The sequence below is a fragment of the Piliocolobus tephrosceles genome, chromosome 9 (assembly GCF_002776525.5).
Source record: "Piliocolobus tephrosceles isolate RC106 chromosome 9, ASM277652v3, whole genome shotgun sequence".
In the NCBI taxonomy this organism is placed as follows: Eukaryota; Metazoa; Chordata; class Mammalia; order Primates; family Cercopithecidae; genus Piliocolobus; species Piliocolobus tephrosceles.
Window position 1 is genome coordinate 108,061,691 of NC_045442.1, and position 18,034 is coordinate 108,079,724.

General features: G+C 40.6%; 1 protein-coding gene across 1 annotated transcript in view; it reads left to right on the plus strand.

Annotated features, from left to right (window-relative positions):
- Positions 1 to 18,034, plus strand: part of C9H10orf67 (chromosome 9 C10orf67 homolog) — a 132,899-nt gene that overhangs the window by 48,789 nt on the left and 66,076 nt on the right. Inside the window, exons 8-10 of the mRNA XM_026454766.2 lie at positions 4,462 to 4,527; positions 16,664 to 16,723; positions 17,490 to 17,654. Of these exons, the coding sequence (XP_026310551.1) occupies positions 4,462 to 4,527; positions 16,664 to 16,723; positions 17,490 to 17,654 (291 nt within the window). The remainder of the gene's footprint in view (positions 1 to 4,461; positions 4,528 to 16,663; positions 16,724 to 17,489; positions 17,655 to 18,034) is intronic.

Below are 18,034 nucleotides of genomic sequence, written 5' to 3' on the forward strand. Positions count from 1 at the left end.
TCCTTCCTTCCTTCCTTCCTTCTTTCCTTCCTTCCTTCCTTCCTTCCCTTCCTTCCTTGTCTCAGTCTCATTCTGTCCCCAAGGCTGGAGTGCAGTGGTGCGATAATATCTCACTTGCAGTCTCAAAAATCCAGGCTCAAGCAATCCTCCCATCTCAGATCCCAGAGTAGCTGGGACTAAAGAGGAGTACCACCACACTTGGCTAATTTTTTATTTTTTATTTTTGTAGAAACAGGCTGGTCTCAAACTCCTGGCCTCAAGTGATGCTCCCACCTCTTCCTCCTAAAGTATTAGGATTACAGGTGTGAGTTACTGCACTGGGCCTGGTTCTTTATTAAAAATGTTTCTCAAGCTCTTCAGTCTGTATTACCACTGGTAGAAATGAGTAGCATGTACTTCCTACTTTCTATAAGGAGTACAATAACAAATTCAAGCAAAAAAATAATCTCACTGGTATGCCACCAATTGATGGCTGGCTATATCTGTGAGTTTAAATATGTCAGTTAAATGCTGCCTCAGCTTTCTAAATCTGCACTGTGCCATGGTGGCCCCTGGCCACATGTGGCTCTTGAGCACTTGAAATATGGCCAGTGCAAGTGAGGAACTAAGTTTTAATAATTTAATTTCCAATTCTTTAAATTCAAATTTAAAAACTCATTTCAGTTCTTGGAAAACCTTTTTGTGTATTTTTGATAACTTGGATATGTGACTCTACTTTTTCATTTGTAAATTTTATGAAATCTGAATACAAATAAAATATTTCTAATGAAAACGTAGCTCCCCAATTGAGATGTACTGTAAGTGAAAAATACACACTGGATTTCAAAGACTTGGTGTAAAAAATGTGAAATGTCTCATTAATAATTTTTTATATTGAATATACATTGAAATAATAGTTTGAATATATATTGGGATAAAAACACATTATTAAAATTGCTTTTACCTATTTCTTTTGCCTTTTTAGCACAGCTACTATGAAATTCAAAATTATATATGACTCACATTATATTTCTGATAGCTCTGTTATGTATAATGTAATATATAAATATAATTTAATATATATAACATATAATGTGATATATGTAACATATATAATGAAATATATGTAACAAATTATATAATATAGTATAGTAGACTCCTAATCTGCTTGATTTTTTTTTTTAAATTCTGTCTTTCTTTTCTTTTTTTCTTTACATGCACTGGAACTTCTCATAGACATTGAATATAGGGACATTTTGGTACTGAGCAGAAAGAATCTAGAACCCTGGGTTCCTGTTCCATTTCTGCCACTAGGTCCCCTGGGGCCAGTGCCTGTCTTCCTCCTTCCTGTTTCTCCCAGGTGTACTGTGTGTACTGAATGAGATAATGAATGTCAGCATGCTTTGTCAACTGGGAAGCAGTTCAGATGTTGTTGAACGAATGACAGCTGATATTTGCTGGGTTTTTTTCCAATATCCTGCACTAAATCAATTAGTTCAGCAATGTTTATTAGTTGCCTTTAAGTACTAAGCACTGTGCTACTGCTAGAAAAAATAAAATGCATGTATATACCTATGGTCCCTTCTGGGGACAGGTGAAGTCATAGACCAAAGCTGTAGGGCAGTGAGATAGGGACTATAAGAGAAGTGTGTACTAGAGAAGAGATGCCTGGCCTCATCTGGAAGATTCAGTTCCACAACCTTTCTCATGTTCTCCTGTTGAGGCCCACTGGAGCTGATTTTTTAGGTTTTTTCTTTTGTTTGTTTGCTTGTTTGTTTGTTTGGGTTTTTTTTGAGATAGGGTCTTTCTTTGTTGCCCAGGATGGAGTGCAGTGGCATGATCATGGCTCACTGCAGCCTTGACCTCCTGGTCTCAAGCAATTCTCCCACCTCAATCTCCTGAGTAGCTGGGACTACAGGCATGCACCACACCTGGCTTATTTATTTATGTATTTATTTATTTATTTATTTGTTTTTGTGGAGATATTCTCTCACTATGTCGCTGGTCTTGAACTCCTGGGCTCAAGGGATCCTCCCACCTCAGCCTCCCAAAGTGCTGGGATCATAGGTGTGAGCCACCGTGCTGGGCTTTGGAGCTGATTTTTCCAGGCAGGCAAGAGAGTAGAAGAGTTGGGTACAGTGTATGAATGCATAAAGCCTGACATGGATTTGTGGAACTGCTTGTGACTGGGTGTGGCTTGAGAATGCAGTAGAAGTCTGAGGAAACTATATAGGAAGAATCTGTCGTGGGACAGACAGAGTGGGGAGACCAGGGGTGTGGGGAAGAGGGTGTAAGCAAGAAATGGAAGAATGGAAAGGAGCAACTCAGAAGACTTCGGATAACCACGTGTTCCCCCCCCACCCACCCACCTTTTTTTTTTTTTTAAGCCCTGGATGCACTTAAAAACATTGAAAATGGGACTGAATTTGGGGAGGCTGACCTCTTGCTATCTATCTGGGCTAAGCATGGTCAGTTATGGAATTCATAGCTTTTGTGTTTTAATTCCAGGAACCAAATACCAGCTGTATCTGTGCCTGTCTTCCAGCTGCTGCCACAGTAGAATCTGTTCTCATGAATTTCACTCTGGGAGGGAGACAGACCCAGAGTCAGAGAGCACAGTACAGGTGTGATAGCGTCAGGATGCAGAGAAGCAGAGTTTGCTGTGCAGCACACAAGAGGCATTCCCAGCCTGTACTCTACGGGATCAGGGAAGGTCGGAGGAAGGATACTGCACTGGCCCCGAGAAGAGCTGTTAGAGTTAGCCAGCAAACAGATGCGGGAGAGTTGAGAGGGGTATTCTAAGTACCACGCAAAAGCACCTTGTATAGGAAAGGGAGTGTGATTTGCTGTAGCTGAAGAGTACCTGAGAGCAAGGAGTAGCAAGGGGCAGAGGACAGTGGCAAAAGATTATATTCATGCAAAAAAGGTTTGAATTACCTTCTAAGTGCGTTGGAGAGCCTTGAACATTGCGGCAGGATCAGATTTGTGTTTCAGAAAGAAAATGAATGGGAAGGAGGAAAGCCCGGAACCAGAGTCCAGTGAAAGTGTTGCTTGGATAAACCAGGGAAACAATAAAGAACTGAAACAAGAACACTGGGGATGTTTATTAAATTAATAGAGACATGAATTAATGAAATTGAATGCATATCAAAACGAAAGGTTGAATTTTACTAGCCTATTACACACACAAACAGCAACTGATCAATGTAAATACCAAGGCAAGTCACAAGGGAACAAGGGCCCTGCAGTGCATACAGTTTTTGTTTGTTTTTTCATTTTTCATTTTTTGGGTACCTAGTAGGTGCATATATTTACAGGGTATATGAAGTATTTTGGTACAGGCATTACAATGTGTAATAATCACATGAGGGTAAGTGGGGTATCCATCACCTCAGGCATTTATCCTTTGTATTACAAAGAATCCATTTATACCCTTTTAGTTATTTTTAAATGTACAATTAAATTATTGACTATAGTCACCCTGTTGTGCTATCAAATACTAGGTCTTATTCGTTCTTTCTAGCCATTTATTTTTTGTACCATTAACCCTATTACCCCACCCCTCACTACCCTTCCCAGCATCTGGTAACCATCCTCCTTCTTGTTTTCTCCGTAAATTCAATTGTTTTAATTTCTAGCTCCCACAAATAAATGGTTTGTTCGTTTGTTTAGTGACAGGGTCTTGTTCTAGGCTGGAGTGCAGTGGTATGACCATAGTTCATTGCAGCCTTAAATTCCTGGGTTCAAGCAATCCTCCTGCTTCAGCCTCCGAAGTAGCTTGGATTACAGGCACGTGCAACTGTGCCCAGCTAATTTTTGTATTTTTAGTAGAAATGGGGTTTCACCATGTGGGTCAGGCTGGTCTTGAACTCCTGATCTCAGGTGATCCACCTGCCTCAGCCTTCCAAAGTGCTGGGACTATGAGCGTCAGGCACTGTGCCCAGCCTAAAAAATTTTTTTTGTGGAGACCTGATATCACTGTGTTTGAGACCAGGTTGGTCTCAAACTCTTGGCCTCAAGCAATCCTCCTGCCTCAGCCTCTGAAAGCACTGGGATTATAGGTGTGAGCCACTGCACCCAGCCCAGTGTATGCTTCTGATAGCTATTTTCAATTGGTATAAATGTAGTTTGATATGCACATAGATACAACGCAAAACCCTAAAATAAGAGATGGGTCACATAAAACATTAGGCAAAATTGTTCTTTTTGACAGAGTAGGACTTGCTTTATTGTGATGTTACATTTTGATGGTGTGGGGTGAGGAAAGGTGTAAATAAATTGGTATTTTCTGTGTATATTTTACTTGCTTACATAATAATTCTATGATAATGTAAGATGATAATCTGTAGAAATTTAATTTTCTTTTGATGGGATTGAGATCCATTTTTCTCATATTAAACCATGTTTCACTAAATTCTCTTGAGAGATTTTAGATGTTCTGTTCTTATCTTTAATAAAAATATAATTTCTTCTCTATTTCAGTTAATGGATAGTAGAGAAAGATTAAGAGAAGAGCTTAATTATGAAAAATCATTAGTTCAGGATGTGGTAAGATGATTTACATTATTTCCTAACTATTTGAATTCAGGAATTTAATTTAACCATGAAAGTTTTATAAACTTTATTTGTGATTGTTTCCTGTGAATGACTGACTCATTTCACCTTTATCAGAAATCTAAGTACATGTATAATTATAAACATTTGTAAATGGTCATTTTAAAGAAAGCAGTTTGAGTAGCACAGCAATAAATATGCTTACTAGAGTCTTGTGTAAGAAATATTATTACCATTTAAAACCATGTATAAAATTTCTGCATTTTATTATGGAGATTAAAAAAAAACAAAACAAATAGGAGAGCCCACTATTTTGAAGGAATTGCTATTTTCAGTTACAAATTGCCGTAAGTGACAATAAAAAAGAGCCCAGCTAGATATTTTGGCATTCTGTGTTAGTCCCGTAAGAAAACACTGCCTTTTTATGTTCTTTTAAGAGAACTTTCCAGACGGCTGGTCTTTTATCAGTTGACTACCCAGCCCCCAGCCCCCCCATAGCAGCCCCCCGCCCAGCTTATGGTGGCGTATTTGGCTTTCAGCTGATTACCACTAGTATGTCTTTGTTACAGTAAACTGACTGTGTTTATTATAATAAAAAATAAAACACAGCTTGACTTGCGTTCTAAATGTGCTTGAAAAGAATATGATACTGTTTGGAAGAGAAAAGGTTGCTCATAGGAAATCAACACTTCAGATATTGAAACATTCGCTTTTTTACAGCTTGTCACACTTTGTGCCAAGTCATGACTGTTTCCCTAACTCTGTTTTGTTACTCTCAGCACCCTGTGTTTTGGGTTCCTTGTCATAGAAATTAATGCAAAACAATTCTCCTGGATTACAATAAAGCCTTCTATGAAACCAACTTGGGAATGCAGGCAACGAAAAAAATTTATGGTTGGCGATTCACAAAAACCATGTGTTAACAAATGTGTTATTTTGAGCCTGCTACTTTTAAATACCTGGCATATAAAAATAGACTCCATTATTTGAGTCTACTTGGTGAATTTCTTCTACCTCGAGCCCCACTCTCTTCTGTCATTCCTCCAAAGTTCAGGCTTTACTTTGGAAAACAAACAGCTAAATAAATGTGCATATTGTCATTAAAATTGGAAGTGTTTTTATAGAGTGGAAAGCCAATGTTATATTGTTTGTTAGCAGCAATAGAGAAGAAATTAAACTACTCAGTCAGTGAATGTGTGCCTATACTAGGAGCAGATCCCATACTCTTTGAATTACTTTGCCTCTTTATTTTAACTGTAAGCCTTTAACGGGTGCTATTGTATTGCTCACAGGGGAACCAATCACATTTTATTTTGTACTTTAGAAGTTTGTTGCGCCCCAAGCTTGTTGCCAAGCAGCAAGAGCCTGCACCACAAACTCCACGACAGCGAAAGAGCCTTCAGGATGCCTAGACTAGTCTAGGAGCTCATGATTTCAATAGAGGGAGTGGGCTTGAGGTTCTTCATGTGATGGAGGTTTCCATTGCATACCCGCTTTAGATCCATCGAGGTCGCTATTTCGCCGCCTTCTCCCTACTCCTGCAAGGCATTCTGTTATTCACTTGGAGGCAGCCTGGTTTTGTTGTTGCTATTTGGGCTTCCTTTGCTTCTTGCTATCCTGCTTTTTTCCAGGACCCAGGATTTGTGATTGCACTGACAAGGGAGAGTGGGAGAAGGTGGAGTTGACCACTGTCATTTTGTAAAAATTTAAATACTTTCTAGCCAGAAGGGTTTTGTTAAATGCTTGCCTATTATTATATTCCAGTGAAAGTTATTTTCTGACCTGTTAAGAGTGTAGTGCAAAAAGCCAAAGAACTGGCAGTAAAGAGACACAATCGGTAAGTATATGTAAACTGGCTGTGTGTGGCAGCTCATGCCTGTAATCCCAGTGCTTTGGGAGGCTGAGATGGGGGGATCGCTTGAGCCCAGGAGTTTGAGACCCGCCTGAGCAACATAGTGAGGCCCCGTTTTTACATAAAATAAAAAAGATTAGCTAGGCATAGTAGCACATGCCTGCAGTCCTCCTACTCTCAGGAGGCTAGGTGGGAGGTGTGAGGATCACTTGAGCCCAGAAGTTTGACACTGCAGTGAGCTGTGATCATACCACTGCTTTTCAGCCTAGGCAACAGAGCAAGACCCTGTCTTTAAAAAAATAGATAAACAAATAAATATTTATTTATTATATATATATAACTTATACACATATTTATTATTTATCACATATATCATATATATGTTAGGTAAGCAATGCGACCTGGAGTGATTGTATCCTTAGATTGGCTTTTGAGGAAGCATATGAAATAATTTCGGATCTTTCCATGATTCCTAGGCTAAGTGGCTTTCGTTTATTTTGAAGTTAACAAAAGAGAGGGGCCCTCATCAGAAAAACACCATGATTGAACTCTTTCTCTTACTTCATTTCTATCTGCTTCATCCCAGTGCACCCTATTTCTTGGAGCAATCCAGACTGGAGATGGGAAGGAAGTACATAGGTTGCCCTAGCCCCATTCTGGGGGCACAGCACTAAGTTACCCTTGTAGTCTCCCTCACTCCCACAACTAGGTTCCTGATGCCTGCGTTCCCTCTGAGGCATACCTCAAGCCTGTGCAGTCCTGTTATATGTCATAACATATACATATATGTGGCAGTGTTTGGCCATCCAGTTAGGAAACAGATGTTTTCAGTGGTCCATGCAAAGCCACGTTTACATGGAAGCTCTGCGAATAGTGACTCTTCATCAAGACAAACATGACACAAGCGTGACCCAATGTGACTGTCCCTATATGCCATGGAAGGCAGAGGAGCAAGTTCTGCTGTCCCAGTGGTCCCTATCTCACTGTCAGTGAGTCTGTACCCGCTGGTCAGTCAAATGTGCTCCATGTAATCTTGGACATTTATTAGTCCTGCATAGCCTTCACAATCTACTTTTTAAAATAACATTTATAAAATATAGAGACAGGGTCTCACTGTATTGCCCAGGCTGGTCTTGAACTCCTGGACTGAAGCAATCCTCCCGCCTTGGCCTCCTAAAGTGTTGGGATTACAGGCATGAGCCACTGTGACCAACCCACAATCCCCTTAGGAAGTCAAAGAGCTAGAAGGCAAACCTTGTGAAAGGAAGAGCTCCCCTGAGGGTGTGTTGTTCAAGATTAATCAGAATGAGCCCCATGAATTCTTGCAGCCATCCACCGCAGGTAGATTTCTCTCTTTACAATCAGGAGATTCAGACAAGGATGCCTCAGAGTTCCGTTCCTTCTGTGCTGTTCCTTCTCCCTGAACTGACCTCTCTTGGTCAGCATCTGGTTAGGTCCTCTCATCTTTCAGGTCAGAGGTCAGATGCTGCCTCCTCTGGGAAACCTCTCCCACCCTGACTTCCCTTGCCTGGAAGAGGTGCCCCCCCTCATGCTGGCATGACACACAGTTTTCCTCTTGTGGCTCTTGTCACATTCTGTAGAGATGGCCTGTTATCTTACCTGCTATTTCCATTCTGTGAGCTATGGTTTTACCCCTAAAACCTAACATGGTGGCCCCCATGGAGTAGATGGCCAATAAATATTTGTTATGAGTAAATGATGGAAGGGATAACAAAAAATAGTTGAGAATGGCTTAACCCACTCTATATATGGCATGAACTATATGTACTTTAATAAGCCCATAATAATGTTAATACATACGTGACGCAGCTATACAATATAGAGAGGACCTGCAGTGGGGTTTCCAGGATTAATTTCCAGGTTCCATTCCAGTGGTTCTCAAACTTTTTGGTCTCAGGGTCTCTTTATACGCTTAAATGTTTTTTGAGGTCCCCCAAGAAAATTTGGTTTAGATGGTGATATAGTTTGGATGTGTGTTCCCATCAAAATCTCATATGGAAATGTAAGCTCCAATGTTGGAGGTGATTGGGAGGTGATTGTGGGAGGTGATTGTATCATGTGGGCAGATTTCTCATGAATGGTTTAGCACCATCCCCCATTGTACTGTCTTCACTATAGTGAGTGAGTTCTGGTGAGATCTGGTCATTCAAAAGTGTATAGCACCTCTCGACTTCTCTCTGTTGCTCCTGTTCCCACCATGTGAGACATCTGCTCCCCCTTCACCTCCCACCATGATTGAAAGCTTCTTGAGATCTCCCCAGAAGCAGAAGCCCCTATGCTTCCTATACAGCCTGCAGAACCGTGAGCCAATTAAACCTCTTTTCTTTATAAATTACCCAGTCTCAGATATTTCTTTATAGCAATATGAGAATATACTAACACAGATGGGTTTTATCTATTGATATTTACCATATATGAAAGGAAAACATAATCAAATTATTTGTTAAGTGACTTAAAAATAACAACACTAAACTCTTCACATGCTGACATAAATGGCATATTGTTTATAAGAAAATCTTTCCCAACACAGAAAATGTTTAGCAAAAGTGGCTTTGTCTTACATATGTGTGTATTTTGTATACGTGTGTGTGTACTTTTTTTTTTTTTTTTTTTGAGACGGTCTTACTCTGTCACCCAGACTGCCGTGCAGTGGCACAATCATGGCTCACTGGAGCCTCGACTTCCTGGGCTCAGGTTATTCTCCTGCCTCAACCTCCCAAGTAGCTGGGATTACAGCCACGCACCAACACGTCTGGCTAATTTTTCTATTTTTTGTAGAGACAGGGTTTTGCCACATTGCCCAGGCTGGTTGTGAACTCCTGGGCTCAAGTGATCCACCCACCTCAGCCTCTCAAAGTGCTGGAATTACAAGCATGAGCCACAATACCCAGTCACTTATTTCTGTAAATTTCTTTAGTATTTGGTTTCCTGGAAATTATTTAAATTCTCATAGATACTTCTGTATTCTCTGCCATGATAAATATCACATAGCTTTTGAAAAACTCCGGTGTCCACTCATGAGACCATGAGAATGAAGAAACAGTGACTAATGTGTTAGTATTTATTATGAGAATAATTTAGGCCTCACAGAACCCCTAAGGTTTGGGGCACCTTAGGGGTCCTTGGACCACATGTTGAGTTCTGCTGCCTTATTTAATAAGGAAAAACTCTTAGCCAGGTGTGGTTAAGTGAAATGTCTTTATCCGTTTGTGATTCTGATCCTCTTCCTTTGTTTTCATTTAATTTATTTATTCACCGATTCCTTTCCCTGGCACATCGCTATTAGACTAATATACTTTCTAATATACTTACTAATATATTTACATAAATATAAGCCATTACTCCTGCGGTCAGGGAGGCGGTTCAAATTTTCACATAAGGAAATTGCCATTTATCTCTCGCAATGTGGTGATTGGGCCAAGTGCTCCCCATGGGCAATATCTTGTGTTGTGCTGTTGTATTCCTAGATGGAATGCAAGGGTACAGGCGTACATACCTCTAGAATGTGTGGTGCAGGTATAAAGTTTATTGATTAAAAACTTACAAGAAGAAAATTAACAGACAGGACACACTCCTTTGGTCTTTTATTAGCCCACCAAGAGGAGAGCTTGGGTAAGGTGAATCACAGGAATTGCTGTGGGAGAGGGATCCCCCCGACACACCACTTTATATATTTATAGGGAAGTTGGCTATCTACCACACTATATGACAATGGGAGCTTCCTGGCCAGGGAATTGTCTTTCTAAAAAGGGGAGCACCCAGAGCTGAGCTAGAGGAGTTGACGTCAATGCCTTCTGTATGAACAGGAGTCCTGCAGGTCTTCCAGAGGCTCCCTTTATCCCCCCTGAGCCATTTCACTGACCAAGCAACAGAGTGAGGAAGGAGTTATTGGGTCATGGGTTTGTCTGTTCGCACTAGTAATGTGTAAAGTTTCCTTCCCTCCTCAAAGAAAAGAGGAGTGGATTATTCACACCTGCACTCGGTGATGAAAGCATTGATCATGACTGATAGGGTGACCAGCTAATCCTGGTTTGTTCATTCTTAGCACTGACAGCCCTACATCCTGAGAAACCCCTCAGTCCTAAAAAACACCAGGATAGTTAATCACCCTAATAGAAAGAAACCTGGAAGCTTCTTCTATTAGTCCAGGGATTCCAAATAAACCTAAGTTCATATATCAACTCCAATGTATTGAGAGAGAATTCTGAGGCAGAATGGAAACTCTGTGGGAAAAAGGGCTCAAACTTTTAAAAATTAACCATATTGATATTGATTACAGGGAAAACTTATCAAGTGAGCTGGAATTCAAAGTGACTCCCGCCCAAATTTTTTAAAACCTCAAAAAATTCTAGATACAGTATTACAAACATCTTTGTAAAAGCATAAAAAAAATGACCAGGGACATGGGGCTTACCTGGTCAAAAGTCAAACATCAAGGGAAACACAGAGGGGTCAGTTGAGGTTTCCAAGCTGATTGTCCTGAGGGGATTTACTTATCTGCACTAAACAGAAGTCACAGTGCAGGACATGCTAGAGTGCCTCTGTGTGTGTGTGTGTGTGTGTGTGTGTGTGTGTGTGTGTGTGTGTGTGTATAAGGGTAATCAGCAGTGATCTCTTGCATTAGGCTGCAAACCAAAGGTCATTCCTGCTGGATGAACATGACCAAATGTAAACCTGACACCTACCTAATACCCAGAGGCCTGCAGGGGAGAGTTGCCTCTGTACGGAGCAACACAAGGGGGACAATCTCTTCCTGAAGGGTTTTGAGAGGCAGGACTTACAGGGGATTTGCAACTCAAGTTTGTATTCACAGAACCTCAAACCTTCAGTTTAGTTAGTTTGTTTGTTTTTAAGAGATAGGATCTTGATATCTTGCATAAACTGATCTCAAACTCCTGTGCTCAAGCATTCCTCCCACCTCAGCCTCCCAAGTAGCTGGGACTACATGCCACTGCACCTGGCATCAGTTTGGTTTTAAGTGAATAGAAAGTACCCCTGAAAGAAGCAAATGGAAATACTCTCTATAAAGAGTACTTTAATCCTAAGCCTCAGAGAATTCCCAGAATTCTCTACCCTACAATTATAGGAGCAGTTAATATCACATAGTCAAAGATAAGGAAGCACACAAGGAAATAAACCACCTGTGTGTTGCGGGAAGCCAGGGACCCCGAACAGAGGGACCGGCTGAAGCTGCGGCAGAAGAACATAAATTGTGAAGATTTTATGGACAATTATTAGTTCCAAAAATTAATACTTTTATAATTTCTTAGGCCTGTCTTTACTGCAGTCTTTGAACATAAATTGTGAACATTTCATTGACATTTATTAGTTCCCAAAATTAATACTTTTATTGTTTCCTATGCCTGTCTTTAATCTCCTAATCGTCATCTTCATAAGCTGAGGATGTATGTCACCTCAGGACCCTGTGATGATTGCATTAACTGTGCAAATTGTTTGTAAAACATGTGTTTGAACAGTATGAAATCAGTGCACCCTGAAAAAGAACAGAATAACAGCGATTTTCAGGGAACAAGGAAAGATAACCATAAGGTCTGACTGCCTGCAGGATCGGGCAGAATAGAGCCATATTTTTCTTCTTGCAGGGAGCCTATAAATGGACGTGTGAGTAGAAGAAATGTTGCTGAATTATTTTCCCAGTAAGGAATATTAATAATTAATACCTTGGGAAAGGAATACATTCCCAGGGGTAGGTCTATAGACGGCTGCTCTGGGAGTGTCTGTCTTATGCGGCTGAGATAAGGGATGAAATATGCCCTGGTCTCCCACAGTGCCCTCAGGCTTACTAGGATTGGAAAATTCCAGCCTGGTAAGTAAATTCTAGTCAGACCAGTTGTCTGCTCTCAAACCCTGTTTCCTGTTAAGATGTTTATCAAGACAATGCATGCCCAGCAGGACACAGACCCTCATCAGTAATTCTAATTTCGTCCTTGCCTTGTGATCTTGCTCTGCCCTTTGCCTTGTGATCTTGTATTGCCCTTTGAAGCATGTGATCTCTGTGACCCACTCCCTATTCATACACCCCCTCTCCTTTTGAAATCCCTAGTAAAAACTTGCTGATTTTGCAGCTTGGGGTCACCATCACAGTCCTACCATTATGTGATGACACCCCCAGAGGCCCAGCTGTAAAATTTCTCTCTTTGTACTTTTTCTCTTTATTTCTCAGATCGGCCAACAACTTGGGGAAAATAGAAACAATGTATGTTGAAATATTGGGAGCTGGTTCCCCTGATGCCTGTGAGAGTAAAAACAACTACATGGACTTCAGAAGTTTGAGTTTTCCAACAATATTTACTGTGTATAGTAGTTTTCCTCCAAAAGTGGAGCAGGATTTGGTCCTAGTCAAGAAATTGGCAATATATGCCTAGTTGGATTTCAAAATTACTATGGACCAGCTATTGCTCTATGCCTCCTTCTTCCCTTGAATGGAGTGGGATCTCTAGTGCTTATCCTACGTCCCACCATGGAACATTGGCTGTGTGGGGACAGATAACTTGTCTCTTTAGTTTCTGGATCTTCAGATCAAGAGAGATTGTACTCAAGGAGTCTCATCTGCACCTGGACCTGATTTAGATAATGAGATTCCAGACTTCAAGCTGATGCTATAGTACAATGAGATTTGTTAAGGCCTTGAGTGAAGATAAATATATTTTGTTCATGGGAAGGATATAAAATAATGGAGTCAAAAGGCAGGTAGATGAAGAAAAAACATTTGAGGGACTCCAATTTCCATTCATGATAAAAAATACTCTCAGCAAACTGGGAATAGAAGAGAACCTCTCAAGCTGGTAAAAGATATCTACAAAACACACTATTATGGTTGATAGTGAAAGGATGAAGATTTTGACTCTAAAGTCAGAAATATGACAAGAATTCCTGCTCTTATTACTTCCCTTCAACATCGTGTTTTAGGTCCTAACCAGTGCAATAACACACACACACAGAAATAATAACATCCAGATAGGGAAGGAAGAGGTAGAACTTTTTAAATTCCCAGATGACATGATCATCTCTATAGGAAATCCTAACAAATCTACAAAAAAAAGCTACTAGAATTAATAAGTGAATGCAGAAAGGTTGCAAAGATCAAGATACAAAAATCTGGTACTTCTACATATAAACAATGAACAATCAAAAATTGAAATTTTGAAAAACACCAGTTATGATAGCATCAAACAATATGAAGTGCTTATGGATAAACATGACAAAATATGTACAAAACATGTACAGTTAATATAAAATACTGCTGAAATAAAGACTTAAATAGATGCAGAAATATTTCCATTGTTCATGATTCAAGAGATGTATATTATCAAGCTGTCAATTCTCTCCAGATTGATTTATGGATTCAACACAATCCTAATCAAAATCCCAGCAGGGTTTTTTTTGTTGTTGTCATTGTTGTTGAAATCAACAAGCCTAGCCTAAAATTTATATAGACATCCACAAGACCTGAGATAGCTAAAACAATTTTGAAAAAGAACAAAGCTGAAAGATGCACACACCTGGTTTAAACTTGCTGTAAAACTATAGTAGTCAAGGTAAAGTTGTCTTGGCATAAGGAGAAACATAGATTGCTAAATAGACTAGAGAATCCAGTAGTAGACCCTATGGATCATATATAATGAATTGATTTCTGACCAAGATGCAAAGGCAATTCAAGTAGTAAGGATAATCTTTTCAACAAACAGTACTGAAACAATTGGACAGCAATAAGCAAAAAATGAACCTCAACCCTTACCTGACACCTCATATTAAAGTTAACTTGAAATGGATCAGAATTGTAATAGCTGAGACTACAAAACTTCTAGATAAAGATATAAGAGAGAATCTTAATGATCTCAGATTTGGCAAAGATTTCTTAAATAACAAATTACAGTTTATCAAAAATTTAAAAAGTTTAGCCAGGCATGGTGGCTCGCACCTGTAATACCAACACTTTAGGAGGCCGAGGCTGGCAGATTGCTTGAGCCTAGGAGTTGAAGACCAGCCTGGGCAACATGGTGAAACTTCATCTCTATAAAAAATAGAAAAATTAGGCAGTCATACTGGCATGCACCTGTAGTCCCAGATACTTCAGAGGCTGAGGGGGGAGGATCACGTGAACCCAGGGAGGTCAAGTCTGCAGTGAGCCCTGGTCACACCACTACACTTCAGCCTGGGTGACAGAGCAAGACGTTGTGTCAGACAACAACAGCAAGAAGTTTACTGTTCAAAATGTTTTTCTTTTAATGAAAAAACAAACCACAGAGTGGGAGAAAATATTTGCAAAATATCTTTAACAAAGGATTTGCATCTAGACTATGCAAATAACTTACAATGTAATAATATAAAAACAACCCAATGTTTTAAATGGCCAAACTATTTGAACAGGCACTTTATTTAAAAAGATATATAGAGGCAAATGATGACATAAAAAGATGCCCAACATCATTAGTCTTTAGGGAGATACAAATTAAAATCTCAATGAAATATCACTATATACTCACTAGCGTGGCTAAAATTTAAAAGGTCGACCATATAAAGTGTTGTCAAGGATGTGGAGCAACTAGAACTCTCATTCTCTGCTAGTGGAAATGTAAAATATACATTTAGAAAAATGTTTTGACAGCTAAAAGAAATTTCTAAAATTCTATACTTAACAGATGATCTGGCCATCACACTCCTTGGTATTTACCCAAGATAAATAAAAGCACATGTTCACACAAAGTCTTGGGTCACAAATGTTTACAGCAGCTTCGTTTGTAAGAGCAAAAAACTGTAAAGACTTCTGGTATCCATTAATAGATAGAGGGGAGTCTAAGTCTCTTTGTAGGACTCTTAAGAACATGCTTTATGAATCTGGGTGCTCCAGTATTGGGTGCATATATATTCAGGACAGTTAGCTCTTCTTGTTGAATTGAACCTTTTACCATTGTGTAGTGCCCTTCTTTGTCTTTTTTGATCTTCATTGGTTTAAAGTCTGTTTTGTCAGAAACTAGGATTGTGACCCCTGCTTTTTTCTGTTTTCCTTTTTCTTGGTAAATTTTTCCCCCATCCCTTTATTATGAGCATATGTATTTCTTTGAATGTGAGATGGGTCTGTTGAAGAAAGCATAGTGATGGGTCTTGACTCTTTATCCAGCTTGCCATTTTGTGTCTTTTAATTGGGGGCTCTGTCCCAGGGAGAGATCAGAGTTCTGTACATGTAACCCTGGCTGGAGTTACTGAAATTCCTGCAGGGAGGCCCTACCCAGTAAGGAGAGCTGGATCAGGGTTCCACTTAAGCAGTCTGGCCACGATTTCTGCACAGCAGCTGTGCTGCATTGTGGGAGACTCCTCCTCATCTGAACCACCTGGACTCCCTAGAACTGGCAGGCTAGAACAGCTGAGTCAACCAAACCGCAGAGATGGCAGCCGCCTCTCCCCCTGGGAATTTAGTCCATCTCAGGCCATCTCCAACCTGTTGCTGCTGGCTGGCTGGAATTCCAAGTCAGTGGGGCTTAACCTGTGAGGCACCATGGAAGTAGGTCCTGCAGAACAAAGCTGCTTGACTCCCTGGATTCAGTCCCCTTCCCAGGAGAAGGTACAGACAGATCTGCCACCTTACTGGGATTCCTAGGACCAGAGTATGTAAAACTGCTGGGTCTCCATGTATGCCTGAGCAGCTACTCTGCCAAGACTCCACACACCTCTGTGTATCAGACCCAGGGCCCTGGTGGTATGGGCTCATGAGGGGATCTCCTGATCCACAGGTTGCAAAGATCTATGGGAGAAGCATGGTTTCCCAGGGGAGGTCACACAATCACTCACCACTTCCCTTGGCTGGGGACAGGGGTTCCTTTGGCTCTGTGCCACTCCTGGGTGGACCCATCACCCCACCTGCTTTTCTTCATTCTCTGTAGGTCAAATTGTCTGCCTAGTCAGTCCCAATGTGAGAATCTGGATATTTCAGTTGAAGGTGCTGAACACATAATGCATGTTTTCCTTTGATCTCTGTTGTACTTAATGCAATGAATAAATGTTAATGACTTTAGATATTTGCAATGTTATATATTGCTGTTTACTTTTTTAATAAAAGTTCTTTTTCTGGATACAAGTTTGTTTTCTCTTTGATATTATAACTTATATCCCATAATAGTTTTGGCAGACAAATGGTTTAAAATGTTACTCTTTCATTGCTTATAGAAGTTTTATAGAAAATTGTCTTTTTTAATCTTTATAGATAATAACCAATGATATGGGTCTTCATTTTTACAGATTAATAAACAGAAAGAGGACAAGGAAATGAGAAAAAAGTATGGCAGCTTAAGTGTCAAGGTTTGTATTTAAGTTTTTTCTCCTCTTTCTCTTTTATTTTGTGCTTCCCTGATTTTGGCATCTGAATTGACAAATCTATGTAGCATACTGAGGTTTTTCACTTTCCAACGTCTGAGTTTGAAAAAGAAAGTTCTTGAAGGTGAGAGCAAGGCCAGGAGCAGTGGCTCACGCCTATAATCCTAGTACTTTGGGAGGCCGAGGCAGGAGGATTGATTGAGTCCAGGAGTTCAAGACCAGCCTGCGCAATATAGTGAGACTATCTCTAAAAATAAATAAATAAATAAAGTGGTGTAAGAAGTGTGAATGGGAAATCAGGAGCTGATTGTTGAGAACAGAGAGCAAAGAGTGAAATCGAAAGCCAAAAAACCAGCTAGTGGGGCATCAGGAGGAGTGCATCCTGATCTCCTCATCCTCCCTACTGTTTCCCTACCTTCTTCCTACCTAGATACAGGCCTCGAGCTGCCACCCACCCCTCTCCACATAGACCTCACCTTTCCAGGGGATTCCAAAGAGCATTGATTTGTTGGTGTGTTCTTCTTAGGACATGAGGATTAAAGGGGGAGAGTGGAGAAATAAGCTCAGCCTACCAATCAAATCCTGCCAGGGGAGATTGTGGGCCTAGGAGCAAGAACAAATCCATGCGCTCTAGGACTGAAAACCTCAGCTCTGCAATTGCAGCTCAGGGGAGGGGTAGAGTGTGAAAGAGAGGGACACAAATCCAAGAAACAAAATGAGAATAACAAAGTTGTTTACTTTTGTGTGGCAGGCTGCAAAATCAGCCAAGGGGAGAGAAGCCTCTTTGTCCCCATGGTCCAAGTCTCTACCCAGCACCACAGCTTCGAGGCCACATTCTGCTTCCATGAGTATATCATCTGCTGGGGCCAAGAAAGCTAAGACTCCAAAGAAGGCTTTAAAGGGAGAGCAATCTGTGGTAAGAACTGCTTCCATGACCATACCCCATCCACCTTCCTCTGCACAGGGGCTCCTGTTTCTTTAGCCCTATCCGTGAGGCCTGCAGTCTAAGCACACCTCGTTCTCACCCCTGAGTGGGGGGCTCCAGCTGCCTATTTCTAAACCAACATGTCAGGGTGAGCCTCCTTCACTTTCCCAAGATGAAGTCATCAGTATCCCCAGCCAGGCAGTTGAGTCACTAAGCCCCAGTGGGTCTCTATTTAATTACCAAAATAGAGAAGCTACATCCCAAGCACTTTCTAGGATATACAGTCTCAAACTCATGACTGCCCAATGTCCATCAGAAGCTCACTGAAGATTCCCGGAAGGACACACAGGTATGCAGTCCATTTGCTCATG